Source organism: Stomoxys calcitrans, chromosome 3 (assembly GCF_963082655.1).
Source record: "Stomoxys calcitrans chromosome 3, idStoCalc2.1, whole genome shotgun sequence".
Taxonomy (NCBI): Eukaryota; Metazoa; Arthropoda; class Insecta; order Diptera; family Muscidae; genus Stomoxys; species Stomoxys calcitrans.
In genome coordinates this window covers 191,278,588-191,295,219 of record NC_081554.1, presented here as the reverse complement: position 1 = coordinate 191,295,219, position 16,632 = coordinate 191,278,588, and the positions used below count along the sequence as shown (strand labels likewise).

Here is a 16,632-nt window from a genome sequence, read left to right as displayed (position 1 = left end):
ATCAGTCTCTATTCGTCCACCTCATTTCATATGCCTGATTCTTTCGAATCTCTCTGCTCCTGTCGATCTAAACAGAAGCTATACCCTAACCCCTTATCCCTCGACTAAAATTTCAAAATTGTCTTATTTTTTCTCTTAAGCCCCCTCTTCGTTGTAGGGTACAAAATATTCCCCTATGCTCAAATCTATTCCTGTTTTTATATAGTTTCTCACCCAGGCAGGACATTACCCGCAAAAATTGCATGAATAACTACTACTACTATGAACACCATTAAAGTGTCAACATGTTCCCTTTGCATACAAATGAATGAAAAATGGGATAGGCAGCAAAATGAAACAAAACGGGGAACATGAATGACACAAAGCCTAGAAAAAAAGTTGTTAACATCCTGGTCCTGTTTCCAAGATGTCCTGTTTCATTTAAGCATGCTTTTTGTTGTTGTTTTGTTTTAACTCACAGACATAGCCAGGCCAAAGGGCCAAGATGCCATGATAGTGTTGAGTGAGAAAAAGAGAGAGGGGTTGTGAGTGTGTTAGTGTCAGTTGCTCGTTTGTTTAACACACATGCATTTAGAATAGTAGCAAGCCTTGCTGCCAAAGAAAGTCATTGTAAAGTAGACAGTTATATGCACGAATCTAAGTGAGTGTATGCGTGTGTGTGTGTGTGTCGCAATCTAAACAACCTCAATTCATAATAAATTATGTAACCTAAATCATAATCATCATTTTCACACGCATTTGTTAGTCACTCACACATGTGCGGGCACCCAGGTGCTTTTGAATGAAAGTAAAAGTGTAATGAAATCATTTTTTTTCTCATCTTCTGAAGTGAAGAGTAGAAATGTCAAAATGGTTTTAAGTTCTTTCACGCTGAATTTAAAATGTTCACTTCAAAATGCAGATGTTGAGATGGTTTTTTTAAGGTGTGGGCCTTTGGTGAACTGCTAAAAAACACATGGTGGCCTTTGTACTGAATTATTTTAAGGTTTAATTTGCAGTAGTTTAAGAATAAAAAATTAGTCAACCAAAGGTGATATACACCCAGAATACACTCAGAATATCGGATCGATTCAATTATTATTTTTTATGTGCAGCAACTACGGATTGATAAATTGATTAGATTATCTTTGAGACGCCCAGGGGGCTAAACCCAGGGTTTATACCAACTGCATAGCTGGTTACGATCTTACTCCCTACAAGTATTATAACATCGTCTGCGTAGCAGACTTGTTCAAATCCCTCCTCAGTCAGCATATGTTGTTCACCCATACGGCAGACCTCAGTTACCAATATTAAGTGTCTTGCAGTATACCCCAATACAGTCCCTGACTTCATCTTAGAGTCATCTGTGATGACCAAGGATTAATTTTCTCCAAACTCAGCATTCGCCTTCCACTCCTCCCTTTCGGGAAAGTGAATCATGAATATTTTACCGAATTGATGATAGGTACTCGGGCACCTCAGTCTGCCCACCGCGTCCACAGTGTCCAGAATGGAAACGTGACTGTATTTTCCCGTCTTCGTCTTGCCAAGTCCCCTCCGCCCAAGCAAAATTTCAAATGTAACTTCTTATATATAAAAATCAATTTGTGTTTGTTTGTTTGGGTGTTCCTTATAGACTCAGAAATGGCTGAACCTATTTTCTTGATATTTTCACAGATGGCGCATAATGATCCCGTGTTGGAAATAGGGTGATACATTTTTTGATATCTGAAGGGGGTGGACCCTGCCCTTACCGTAATTTTCAAAAACGCCCGATCTCGGAAATGGGTGGTGCGATTTAAGCGAAATTTTGTGTACTCTCATATAGTACCCTAAAAATAAAAATTTGGTATCCAAATTTCGGATGGGGTACCTAGGGGGGTCGCCCCAACCTAAAACCTATCAAACATATATTTAGAACAATCACGACAATATGGGACTCAAATGAAAGGTATTTAGGATAAGAAAACGTATCTGATATCCAACTGTCTAGAATACGATTCTAATATCCAAATGTGGGACCACGCTTCTGGGGGTCCACTCCTTCCCCAAAACGCCCACCAAACAGGTCTTACTTACTGAGCATGGCAATATGGGGCTTAAATAAAAGGTATTTGAGTGTAGAATTCGAATCTGATATCCAAACATGGAACCAAGTGTTTGGGGGGCCGCCTCTCCCTAAAAACATCCCCCAAAGGGGACAAATTTACGACCATAGCCATATGGGGCTCAAATGAAAGGGAGTCTTTGGGAGTAAAGCACGAATCTGATATCAATATTCGGGAAAAGTGTCTATGGGGCCACCCCACCCACACAACACCACCCAAATAGGAAGTATTTGCTGACTATTGCAATATTATGCTCAAATAAGAGGGCCGGTCATGTTTGCTGACTATGGAAATATCGGGCTCAAATTAAAGGTATTTGGGAGTAGACCATGTATCTGATATCAAGATTAGGGAGCAACTGTCTAGGGGACCTCCCATCACCATAACAACCCCCAAATAGTACGCATTGGCTCACCAAGAAAATATGGGTCTTAAAGAGAGTGGAACTTAATATTCATAGTTTTTAGGGCCAATGCCCCAAACCGGACATATTTGCTGACTTTTGCAATGAGGAGTCTAAATGAGATGCGAATTTGATATCCAATTTTGAGGCCAATGACAATATGGGGTTCAAATAAATGATATATAGATACATGAGTATAGAGCACGTTGCTGATATATTTTCCCGGCTTAGTGTTGGGGGGCCACCCCAATCCCCAAAACCTCCCTAAATCGGGCATATTTACCGACCATGTTAATGTGGAGCTCAAATGAAAGGTATTGGGGGGTAGAGCAAGAATTGATACCCATTTTCAGGACCAACTTTCTGGGGGTCTACCCCTTTCCCAAAATACCCCACAAACAGCACTTTTTTAATGACTATTGCAATATGGGGCTCAAATAAAGATATTTGGAAGTAGAATACGAATTTGATATCCAAATGTAGGGCCATGTATGTAGGGCATCACCCCTTTCCCAAAACACCCCCAAGGGGTAAACATTTTTCGACCATACCAATATGTGTCTCAAATGAAAGGTATTTGAGATTAGATTAGAAAACGAATTTGGTAACCACTTTGAGACCATGTATTTGGGGGACGCCTCATCCTGTAAACTCCCCCCAATGGCAATATGGGATTTAAATAAATGGCATTTGAGAGAAGATCACGATGCTGATATTTTTTCAGGGCCAAGTGTCTGGGCGACCACCTTACCCCCGAAAACATTCTTTAATAAGACATCATGAGAATATCGGGCAGAAATAAATTATTTTAAGGATGGAGTACACCTTACATCCAAACTTAAATTCGTAGACCAATAAAGATCATATGGAACTCGGACAAAGGCACTTATATTGTTAAATTGTTAGTCAAGCGATATACTATTTTCGTTGCATGGTATTTCACTAAAAGTTCTTTAATTGTTGAAAATAAATATTCCAAGGAAAATGTTGTTCCATATAAAGTAAAAGAAGACGCAGCGGAGCGGACCGTGCCAGCTAGTTTGTTATAAAAATAATTCAAATACAAAATGAGTTAATAAGGATACATACATATACAGCAGAATCCAGGATGATGGTAGCCCAAGATTCGTCCCAGCCGAACACATCACTGTTTTAACATTTGTTAAGGCCTGCCTGTCTGTTTTTTTTTTTTTTTTTTATTGAATAATCATTTAATCCATAAGGATTTTAATTACGTATTCCTTTTCCATTCATATAATAGTGAAATAGCTGTGACATTTTTGGCTTATGTCACTTTGCATAAAATGACAAACGCTGACGAGGGATTATTTGGTATTTATGGCACAATTTAAGCCCAGCGTTTGTGTTTTACAGTTTTCAGCATAATTGGTTATACCTGTTTAATGCATGGCAATTCATTTTAACCTTCATTTTCGATAAAAAAAAACATATGTTCAGTTTTTTGTTTAAAAATCATTTTAATATGTATGGCATGTTAATGTCATATGCCTTATGAAATGTATTACAACTTGTATACAAGTTGATAATGGAATTGTATAAAATCGTTTCGAGTTCTCTGTACTTACCACATCAATTATTTGCATTAAAGTTAAACCAAAACTTAATTGTAATGGATCCGATTCGTTTAAAACCGGCCGCTCTAGTGTATTGTATGTATCTAATAGATCATGTAACAGTCTCTTTTCATTGTAACCTGCTAAGCAAACTGTAACGAGAAGAGAGAGAACAGAAGGGAAGAAAAAGGATATAGTTTTATTAGTCAATTTCTTTGGCATGTAGATAAGAAAATTGTATGGCTTAGTTATGTGATATTATCTTGGCAAGTCTCCTTTTTTTGTCCTAACCTTATGTCAATCAAAGTCAATTGCATAAAGTTTTCCCTTAACTATTCATTTTATTATCAATTTCGTTGTAAGACACCTGCTTTAAACTTTCCAGCCTTTTGTTGGTTCCCTTTTCTGCTATTTTTTTTTTTGCTTGCCCTGCACACAATATGTTGCTGATATGTTTATTGAGGGTTTAATACAGAGCTCACTGACATTATTGTATGGCTTTCATTCAATACAGCCAGCAACTGACAACACATGAGCTCAGATGTCAATTCAATTTGCGAAACGTTGACCTGAAATACAGCGAATACGTTTGACAATTGGCATACAAACAACGGGTTTCATATAAAAAGATGGGATAAAAACAAATAACATAACACCCACATGGATATTCATATACCTCAATTTGAAATATTGCTAATGGGGAGATAAAACATACAAATTTTATTCAATGTTTAAAAAAAACAGTAACTTGCCAAGCCTAAAGTTTGATTTGTATAACCAATAACTTAAGAAACGGAGGAGGAAAGGGGTAGTAATTACAATTTTCCCAATCTAGAAGCATTGACTAGCTATACGAGGGTTGCTCTTTATATTTTGGGCTTGGACAAGCCTTGTAATGCAATCTGCTAACTGACAGCTTTATCGTTAAGCTTGACATTTTTGAGGTTATACGTACTCAGAATGTTTTGACATTCGAGCGCTATTTGTGTTGTTTACTGTAATTTAAAATATTCATTTCGCCAAAAAATAGAATTAAATAGTAATCATTTTCGTGCGAATATTTTTTACTACTTTCGACGTGGGTGAACTGAACATTAGAGCATCGGTGAACTTAGTTCGATTTTTCGCCATGAAACTCCATCAGTTTATCGATGGACCAGTGTTTATCGATGGTATGGTGAAATCCGATTTCGTAGGCAAACAAATGATAATGGATAAGAATTGTTATGCTACTAAAGCTATATCAAGTTGTGGACCGATTCGAAGTGGAAGTCATTGTGCAAAATTTCAGCCAAATCGGATAAGAATTGCGCCCTACAGGGGCTCAGGAAGAAAAATCGGGAGATACGTTTATACGTTTTAGACAATATTTGGCACATATATTTAAGCTCATACAAAAAGTCGTTGCCAAAAATTTCAGCCAAATCGGATAATAATTGCTCCCTCTAGAAGAGCTGAAGATCGACGTATATGGGAACTACAATATATCGGGTGGTGAACCGATTAAGACAAAATCGGTTAATAATTGCGCCCTCTAGCGGCTTATGATCCGAAATTGGTTTACATGGAAGCTATATCCGGTTATAGACCGATTTGGTCCGTACTAAACATAGTTGTTGGAAGTCATAACAGAACACTACATGCAAAATTTCGGCAAAAACGGACAAAAATTTCGGCTTTCAGGGGCTCAATTAGGAGCCTCCTGGGGTCAAGAAGTCAAATCGGGAGCTATATCAGGTTATAGACCGATTTAGACCGTACTTAAATTTGTTGGAAGTCTTACCAGAACACTACATGCTCAATTTCAGCTAAATCGGACAAAATTGCGGCTTTCAGGGGCTCAAAAAGACAAATCGAGAGATCGGTTTATATAGAAGCTATATCTAAAACTGAACGGATATGGCCCATCTGCAATCTCCAACGATCTACATGAATATTATGTATCTGTGCAAAATGTCAAGTGGCTAGCTTTACGCGATCGATTCCACTGAAATTTTGCACGTGGTGTTTCAAATCGGTATATAACCTGATATAGCTGCCATATAAAGCAATCTTGGGTCTTGACTTCTTGATCTTCTAGAGGGAGCACTTCTTATCCGATTGGGCTGTAATTTTTCATATGGTGTTTTGGTATTACTTCCAACAACTGTGCTTAGTATGGTTCAAATCGGTTCTTAACCTGATATAGCATCCATATAAACCGATTTTCATACCCTACACTACTGTGGCGCAGGGTACTATAACTTAGTGAATTAGTTTATAGCACCCGAATGTAAGAGAGGTGGACCCATTGATAAGTGTACCGATCAAAAAGACAAATCGAGAGATCGGTTTATATAGAAGCTATATCTAAAACTGAACGGATATGGCCCATCTGCAATCTCCAACGATCTACATGAATATTATGTATCTGTGCAAAATTTCAAGTGGCTAGCTTTACGCGATCGACCGCTATCGTGAAAAGCTAACATAAGTCAATGTGACAATTTCAGCGAAATCGGATTATAAATGCGCCTGTAATAGGCCCAAGATTTTTAATCTTGAGATCGGTCTATATGGCAGCTATATCTAAATCTGAACCGATCTGAGAAACGATGTCGAAGTACCTAACACAACTCATTGTCTCAAAACTTCAGCGAAATCGGACAATAAATGCGCCTTTTATGGGCCCTAAACCTTATATCGTGAAATCGGTCTATATGGCAGCTATATCCAAATCTTGAACGATCTGAATCTAATTGAAGAAGAAAGTTGAAGGGCCCAAAACCTTAAATCGAGAGATCGGTATATAAGGCAGCTATATCCATATCTGGACCGATCTGGGCCAAATAGAAGAAGGATTTCGAAGAGCCTAACAAAACTCACTGTCCCAAATTTTGGCAAAATCGGACAATAAATGCGCCTTTTGTGGACCCAGGACATTAAATCGTGAAATCGGTCTACATGGCAGCTATATCCAAATTTGAACCGATCTGGGCCAAATTAAAGATGGATGTCGAATGGCCAAACACAACTCACTGTCCCAAATTTCAGCCAAATCGACTAATAAATGTGGCTTTTATGGACCTAAGACCCTAAATTGGCGGATCGGTCTATATGGGGGCTATATCGAGATATAGTCCGATATAGCCCATCATCGAACTTAACCTGCTTATCGACAGAAAAAGAATCTGTGCAAAGTTTCAGCTCAATATCTCGATTTTTAAAGACTGTAGCGTTAATTTAACAGACAGACAGACGGACATGGCTAGATCGTCTAAGATTTTTACGCTGATCAAGAATAGAATTTCGATGTGTTGCAAACGGAATGACAAAATGAATATACCCCCATCTTGCGGTGGTGGGTATAATAATTCATATACAAACTCAGTTAATAAGAGCAAATTTTTTAACGGAATCCTTTATGGTGGGTACCAAAGATTCGGCCGGCCGAACTTGGGCAGTTTTTACTTGTTAATATTTGAAATCAGCAGAAAATGTTTGCTGTTTCAGCAAACAACCACTTCCGCCCATTTTCAGCAGATATTTTTGGGAGCAAATATTTTTGGCATTTTTCCTGACAAATTTCTCTGATATCTCCTGATTTCCACTTTTTGGCCTGGGGTAAGAATATAGTATAGTCAGCACCACCCGAATTTTGCCCTACATGTTTTAATCTACAATTTAATCAAATCTTGGTTTTCGTAAAAAAAGTTTGCCAGAATTTCATCTCAAGCCTTTGTCTTAATATTTTTAATTGCACTTGAACAAACTTACATTTCAAACCCCTATATCTGCTAGACATCCTTTGTCAAACGTAATGCCTTTGTTGTCCTATATTTACACTCACAAACATGTGATGGCTCTTATGCAGTTTTCACATTTAATATTGATGGTAAAATATTATCAGGACACAAATGAATCTCTTGCAATTACGAATAGAATATGAAGTCTGCGTGTATGAAATGATAACTAACCAAATAAAAGAGGAATAACGGGATGTAGGACCTATAAGAGGCCTTAGGGGAAGAACAATAGTAGCCCTCGTTGTCTTACTCTTCAATAGAAATCTTTTTCTCAAAACAATTTAAAATAAAATATTTCTGGGAATGATTTTTATACCCTCCACAGTAGGATGGGGGTATACTAATTTCGACATTATGTTTGTAACACCTCGAAATATGCGTTTAAGACCCCATAATACATACATGTATTCTTGATCGTAATGACATTTTAAATCGAACTAGCCATGCCCGTCCGTCCGTCTGTCCATCTGTCTGTCTGTCCGTCCATCGGTCTTTCCGTCGAAAGCACGCTAACTTTCGAAGGAGTAAAGCTCGAAGCTTGAAATTTTGCACAAATACTTTTTATTGGTGTAGGCCGGTTGGGATTATAAATGGGCCATATCGGTCCATGTTTCAATATAGCTGCCATATAAACCGATCTTGGGTCTTGACTTCTTAATCCTCTAGAGGGCGCAATTATCGCCCAATTCGACTAAAATTTTGCACGTGGTTCAAATCGGTATATAACCTGATATAGCTGCCATATAAACCAATCTTGGGTCTTGACTTCTTGAGATTTTAGAGGGAGCACTTCTTATCCGATTTGGCTGTTATTTTGCACGTGGTGTTTTGATATCACTTCCAACAACTGTGCCATGTATGTTTGAAATCGGTTTACAAACTGATATAGCTGCCATATAAACCGGCTTTTTGTTTTGACTTCTTGAGCCTCTAGAGAGCGCAATTATCGTCTTCCAACAACTGTGCCAAGTATGTTTGAAATCGGTTTACAAACTGATATAGCTGCCATATAAACCGGCTTTTTGTTTTGACTTCTTGAGCCTCTAGAGAGCGCAATTATCGTCCGATTTGGCTGAAATTTTGCACATGGTGTTTTGGTATCACTTACAACAACTGTGTTAAGTATGGTTAAAATCGGTTGTTAAACTGATATAGCTGCCATATAAACCAATCTTGGGTCTTGACTTCTTGACCTTTGAGAGGGAGCACTTCTTATCCGATTTGGCTGAAATTTTGCACATGGTGTTTAGGTATCACCTTCAATAACTGTGCCAAGTATGGTTGAAAACGGTTTACAACCTGGTATAGCTGCCATTTAAACGGATCTTGAATCTTGACTTCTTGAGCCGCTAGAGGGCGCAATTCTTATTCAATTCTTATACAATTTTGCCGCAGGCGTTTTTTTTATGACTTCCAACAATTGTTCTAAGTATGGCGCAAATCGGCACATAATCGAATATAGCTGCCATATAAGCTGATCTGGAATCCTGACTTCTTGAGCCTCTTGAGGGCGCAATTCTCATTCGACTTGGCAGAAATTTTATACAACGTCTTCTCCCATGTCCTTCAATATACGTGTACAATAAGATCTAAATCGATCTTTCTTGCTTCTTGAGTCCCAAATGGACTGAAATTTTACACAATGTTCAGCATTCAATTCAATGTTCAGCATTCAATTTATTTATGGTCCGAATCGGTTCTTATTCATTATTCTTTGTTTGCCTAAAAAGAGATACTGCTCAGAGAACTCGACAAATGCGATCCATGGTGGAGGGTATATAAGATTGGGCTCGGCCGAACTTAGCACGCTTTTACTTGTTCATCCTTCCTTAGGTGTATGGAATGGGATCGCTTCAGTTTTTATGAAAAATCAAATGTTGATAAAGAAAATTTAGTTGACATATTTGGAGATGGCTAAAGAAAGTTTTATGAGAAACTCTTGCGCCGGTGAATTTTTTCAAAAGGCCTTCTCTTGTATTTTCATTAATCCCTTAAACTACACTTTAAACCCTTCTGTGTGCCACATAGACATTTCAAAACAGGATTAAGGAAATTCTAACAAGGTCCTGAATGTTAACATAAACATGCACGCACATAATGGCAACCTAGAATTTACATGGCAAAGCAAATGTTTAATTTGTGTGGTGAAAATTGTTTATTAAATTACATTGATTTTACATTTGTTCATGTTAATGGGGGATCCTTTATAACACACAAACAAATACAATGTGTACATGTGTGTGTATACACACACACACACATAAAATGCGAGTGAGTGTGTGTAAACACACATTCATATTAATATTGCCTATTTATTTAAAATACTCCGTAATTTACATTTAAAATAAAGAATAATATTGAAATTATGCTGAAGTTGCAGTTATACCACACCCACACACTCAAATGAATATTACATTGCGTAATCATTTCGTCATATTAATAATTTATTAAGGGAACCAACAAAATTGATATGGACAACGGAAAATGCTTGTCGTTGTTATTGCATTGCAATTTATTATTATTGCCATAATATTTAATGAGGCCAAATAAATTTGCACATATTTAAATATTATAAGGTAACCTGATGTTTGAAGTCCGCTGGGCAAATACACATGAATTTTGAAATGGCCTTCATAATAAGAGCAAACGAGCAAATTTAATTTGCTACTGACAAAAAAAAATCGAACAAGAGCGTGCTAAGTTCAGTCGGGCCGAATATATATATACCCTCCACCATGGATCGCATTTGTTGAGTTCTATGCGCGTTATCTCTTTATAGGCAAACAAGGAATATTGAAAAAGAACTATTATGCTAGGGGAGCTATATCAAATTATAGTCCGATTCGGACCATAAATGAATTGAATGCTGAACATTGCAGAAGTCATTGTGTAATATTTCAGTTCATTCAGATAAAAGCTCCACCTTGTAGGGGTTCAAGAAGCAAAATCGGGAGATTGGTTTATATGGGAGCTGTATCAAGCTATTGATCGATTGAGACCATATTAGACACAGATGTTGAAAGTCATGAGAGAAGCCGTTGTACAAAATTTCTACCAAATCGGATGAGAATTGCGGCCTCTGGAGGCTCAAGAAGTCAAGATCCCAGATCGGTAGCTGTATCAGATTATGTACCGATTTGCGACATACTTAGCACAGTTATTGGAAGTCATAACAAAACACCATGTGCAAAATTTAAGCCAAATCGGAGGACAATGGCGCTTTCTAGAGGCTCAAGAAATCAAGACCCAAGATTGGTTTATATGGCAGCTGTATCAAAACATGAACCGATTTCACCCATACTTAGTACAGTTATTGGAAGTCATTACAAAACACTACGTGCAAAATTTTAGTCAAATCGGACGAAAATTGCGCCCTGTAGTGGTTCAAGAAGTCAAGACCCAAGATCGGTTTATATGGCAGCTGTAACAAAACATAGGCCGATTTGTACTATGTTTTCACAGTTGTTGAAAATGATACTTAAACACTACGTTCAAAATTTAGTCAAATCGGACGAGAATTGCGCCCTCTATTGGCAAAACCTAAGATCGGTTTATATCACAGCTATATCAGAACATGGACCGATTTCTACCATACTTAGCACAGTTGTTGGAAGTGATACCAAAACACAACGTGCAACATTTTGGAAAATTGGAATAAGAATTGCGCCCTGTATGGGCTTAAGAAGTCAAGACCCCAGATCGGCTTATATGGCAGCGATATCAGGTTATGTAACGATTTGAACCATATTTATCGCAATTGTTAGAAATCATAGCCAAATCGGATGAAAAATGCGCCCTCTAGAGGCTCAAGAAGTCAAGAGCCAAGATCGGTTTACATGGCAGCTATATCAAAACATGGACCGATTTCAACCATACTTAGCACAGTTGTTGGAAGTTATACCAAAACACTACGTGCAAAAGTCAAATCGGATGAGAATTGCGCCCTCTAGAGGCTCAAGAAGTCAAGATCCAAAATCGGTTTATATGGCGGCTATATCAAAACAAGAACCTATTTGGCCCATTTACAATCCCAACCGACCTACACTAATAAAAAGTATTTGTGCAAAATTTCAAGCGCCTAGCTTTACTTCTTCGAAAGTTAGCGTGCTTGCGACAGACAGACGGAGAGACGGATGGACGGACGGACGGACAGACGGACGGACAGACGGACGGACAGACGGACGGACGACCACGGCTAGATCGACTTAAAATGTCATGACGATCATGAATATCTATACTTTATGGGGTCTCAGAAATAAATTTCGAGGTGCTACAAACAGTATGACGAAATTAGTATACCCCTATCCTGGAGTGTGGAGTGTATAAAAATAAGATGTCTTTTACAACTCTTTATTCTTATATATAAAATTCAATTTGTTTTGGTTTGTTTGTTTGTTCCATTTAGACTCAAAAACGGCTGAACCGATTACCCTGAAATTTTCACAGACTGTGTAGGTTGGTCTGGCAGGAAACATAGGCTATATAATTTGTTGGTATCGGGAGGGGGGCGGACCTTCCCATATACCCCAAAAGTACTACCCAAAAATCAAAGTGGACCGATCGGAACAATATGGGATTCAAATGAAAGGTATTCAAGAGTAGAGTACGAATTTCATAATAAAAGTTGGGTCCAAGTACCTGGGGGACCGCCCCTGCCCCAAAACCCCTTAAAATAGGTTTATTTGATGATCTTGACAATATGGGCTTCAAATGAAAGGTATTTGGGAGTAGATTACGAATATGGTGAGAAAGTAGGAATAGGCTTTATAATATATTGATAACTGAAGGGTATGGACCCTCCACTGTTACCCCAAAAACACCACCCAAAATCAAAAGTGGACCGATAAAGCAATATGGGTATCAAATGAAAAGTATGCGGGAGTAGATAACGAATCTGGCATACAAATTCATGTCAAGGTGTCAAGAATTGGAGGTCAATCCAATCACGGATACATGGGACTCGGTTTGTTTGTTCCGTATAGAAAAACGACAAAACCGATTTTCTCGAAATTTTTACATATTGTGTATTGGTTGGTCTGGAAGGAAACATAGGCTATATAATTTTTCGATGGCGGAAGGGGAAGGGGAAGGGGACCCTCCTTCTTATGCCAAAAACACAACCCAAAATCAAAAGTGGACCTTTCGGGACAATACAGGTATCAAATGAAAGACATTGTAGAGAAGATTACGAATATGGTATTAAAATTTGAGTTCAAGTTCCCAAAGGGCCGCCCCAACCCTAAAACTCCCCCAAACATACATATTGGACGTTCATTTCAGTATGGGGCTCAAATGAAAAGTATTCTGGCGTAGATTTCGAATCTGGCAGACAAAATCCGATCGAAGTATAGGGGGTCACGCCACCCCTCAAAAAAGCTATAGACCCATTATGACTATATGATACTTGGCTAAACCGATTTTCTTTAAATTTTGTCTGGAAGGAAATACAGTCTATATTAGTTATAGCCTGTGTTTCCGAAAGTGGTCCGAAGGGTATCCGAAATTGGTCCGAAGGGTATCCGAAATAAGGGTATCAAATGCAAGGTATTGGAGATCAGAAAACGAATATGGTATTAAACTTTGGGTCCAAGTACCCAGCGGGCCCCCCCCCAGCCCCAAAACTCCTCTAAACAGATATATTCGAAGTTCATGTCAATATGGGACTCAAATGAAAAGTATTAGGCAGTAGATTACAAATATGGCATAAAACATTAAGTCCAAGTAATGGGAGATCGCATACCCCCAAATACCCCCAAATGGACATATTAGCCGACCATAGCTACATGGGACTCAGATGAAAGGTACTAGGGAGTGGATTACGAATATGACATTAAAATTTGCGTTCAAGTCTAGGTCGTGCTTTTCCTTCTAAAGATACATCAAATGAGTTATTTAACCCATTATGACAATATGGGAGTCAAATGAAAGGGATTTGAGAGTAGAAAACGAATTTGATAACCAATTTTGCAGCCAAGTGTTTTGGGGTACGCCCTAAAGCACCTCGTAAACTGAACTTAATTTCCGTTGGGAATATAGAACGAATTTGATATCTATTTTCAGTGCAAAGTACCGGTGGTCGCCCCAGCCTCAAAGCACCCTCCAAACGGTTCATATTTACTGGCCTTGGCAATATGGGGCTCAAATTAAAGGGATTTGGAAGTGCAGCACGAATTTGATATCCATATTTGAGTCGAAATTTGCCATCTCTCCCCTAAAAAGCACTTCTCATTACCCTAATTTTTAAAAACACCGGGAACCGAGCAGGAATTGAGATGTACAGGAGTCAGAATGAAGTCCGGAAATTCTACCAAAGAAGTAAACATCAAACCGATGGCTTTGGTGCAGGCACATCCTCCTGCAGAGACAAAGAAGGAAATCTGGTAACTGACACAGATAACATGCTGAGGATATCGAAAGAACATTTTACCCAACTGCTAGTGTCCGACGTTGGGGGCGAAGAGGATACCGCAGAACCAATCAATGTTGATGGTATAGCATGTTTATCTCCTAGTCAGAATGAAGTCCAAGTAGCAGTGACCCGACTAAAGAACAACAAGGCAGCAGGAGCCGATGGGTTACCCGCTGAACTATCTAAGATCGGAGGCGACACGCTGAAAAGACATATGCATCAGCTTTTTTGAGCAATCTGGCTAGAATAATGCATTCCCGATGATTGGAACCTCAGCATACTATGTCCCGTACACAAGAAAGGAGACAAGGTGGAATGTGTCAACTACAGAGGAATTAGCCTTCTTTTCATCACATACAAACCTAAAGTCAATGAGATAATTGGGCCCTATCAATGCGGCTTTAAGCCTGGTAAATCCAGCCTGGTCCAGATATTCACACTGCGCCAAATCCTGGAAAATACCCGAGAAGGACAAATAAACACCTACCATCTCTTTGTTGATTATAAGGCCGCCTTCGATACCCCTTTACGTTCAAAAGTATTTCAAGCCATTTCTGAGTTTGGTATTCCTGCAAAATTACTAAGCGTTCCTCAGTAAGAATAGGATAGAATCTCTCCGAACCATTTAATATCAAACGAAGTTTCAGACAACGAGACAGCCTATCGTGTGATCTCTTTAAAATCCTGTTGGAGAAGATTGTACGAGTGCAGGTGTGAATAGAGAACACAAGAGAACACATTCAACTCGCCTATGCTGACGACATCGACATCATAGGTCGTTACCCGGAAGTAGTAACTGTAGCCTTTGAAAGAATCGAAAAAGAGTCATTGAAAATGGGTCTAGCAGTAAATGGAGATGAGACTAAATGGATGGTTTCAACTCCCAAAACGCCTTGTACAACCGAGCAGATAAAGGAAATGGAGAAAGTTGGGAACCACAACTTTGAGACAGTCAGTAACCTTATCTACCTCGGCACCGCTGTAACCGAAATGAATGACACCAGTTTTGAGATAAAGCGAAGAATAATACTGGCAAACAGATGCTACTTTGGACTAAGTATGCAGTTTAGAAACAAGGCTACCTCTCGACAGACGAAGATCACACTATACAAGACACTGAAACTACCAGTGCTGTTATATGGTTCTGAGGCATGGGTTCTTGTGAAAGCATATGTGGCAGTGCTTGAAGTATTTGAGAGAAAGATTCTTCGTAAAATATATGGACCAGTTTGCGTTAATGGATAATATAGGCGACGTATGAACCACGATCTGTATGACGACGATAGCTTAGTTACACGCACCAAAATACAACGGCTGCGATGACTAGGTCATGTTGTCAGAAAGGATGAAGAAGCTCTAGCAAAGAAGTCTTTTGAAGGCGAACACGGTGGTACACCCAAACCGTCAAGACCAAAAGTTCGATGGAAAGATCAAGTGGTGGGAGACACCTCGAAACTTGGTGCCAGAGATTTTGGAATGAGCGCAGCAGACGGAGGCGCTTGGAATGCTATTCTACGTTCGGCTAGTGAAACAAATGTTCTGTCATGGCCAATTTAAGTAAAGTAAAGTAACGTAAGACCGAATTGGTATACCCTTAATCCTAGGGTGGTGCGTATAGTAAAAATTTTTAACTTTATGGAAAGAAAATTTTAGAAATTTTTATAACAAATAACTTTCCATAGGCATCAATTAACGTTAAATTGATTTAAAGTTTGCATTAAAAAAAAAAAAAAAACAAGCGAATTATACGTTTGTATGGATACCCATTGTATATCCTTATTACCCCATATCCTATGCAGCCTGTTTGTTTTTCATTTAACGTGCATACAAGGTGTGGCCAGTAATTTAATTGGGTCCTTTTGTGGCTTAAGTAATGGCATTGTTTTACATGCAACATAATAAAAAATGCACTTTCATACGGAAACACATTTTTCACTCAGTCTCAGTCCCTGTACGGATTAAATGCTCATAATGGTAATAAATAATTCAATATTTAAAACATCATCAGTTACACACGCAATGATGATGATGATGATGGTGATGATGGAACACTGCTGCCACCAAACCATGAAAAATAAAAATTTTCCATTTTCAACAAAACGAGGAAATGTAAAATTAATTACACGCACATACACCACTGGACCAGTGCACCAGTGGTATTTCCTATTTATTTATTTATAAATTGTGCATCTTCAGCACTTGATATGTCAAAGGTTATCAATTTGCTAGCTGAAAATGGTGGATAAGACAATTAAATTATGTTTTTTATGCGAAATTGCATGGGAATTTAATATTAAGGAAAGTATATGCAAGAAGAGTTCAAACGGATTCAATGATAAATACTAGGCAATATAAGGTGTAGGCTTGATAA

At 38.4% G+C, this 16,632-nt stretch overlaps 1 protein-coding gene across 3 annotated transcripts in view; it reads right to left on the bottom strand.

Annotated features, from left to right (window-relative positions):
• Positions 1-16,632, bottom strand: part of LOC106080484 (neuronal acetylcholine receptor subunit alpha-7) — a 189,987-nt gene that overhangs the window by 145,136 nt on the left and 28,219 nt on the right. For all 3 annotated transcript variants that reach the window (XM_013241858.2, XM_013241859.2, XM_059364697.1), the window contains exon 2: positions 4,080-4,219. In XM_013241858.2, coding sequence (XP_013097312.2) covers positions 4,080-4,219 — 140 coding nt within the window. The remainder of the gene's footprint in view (positions 1-4,079; positions 4,220-16,632) is intronic.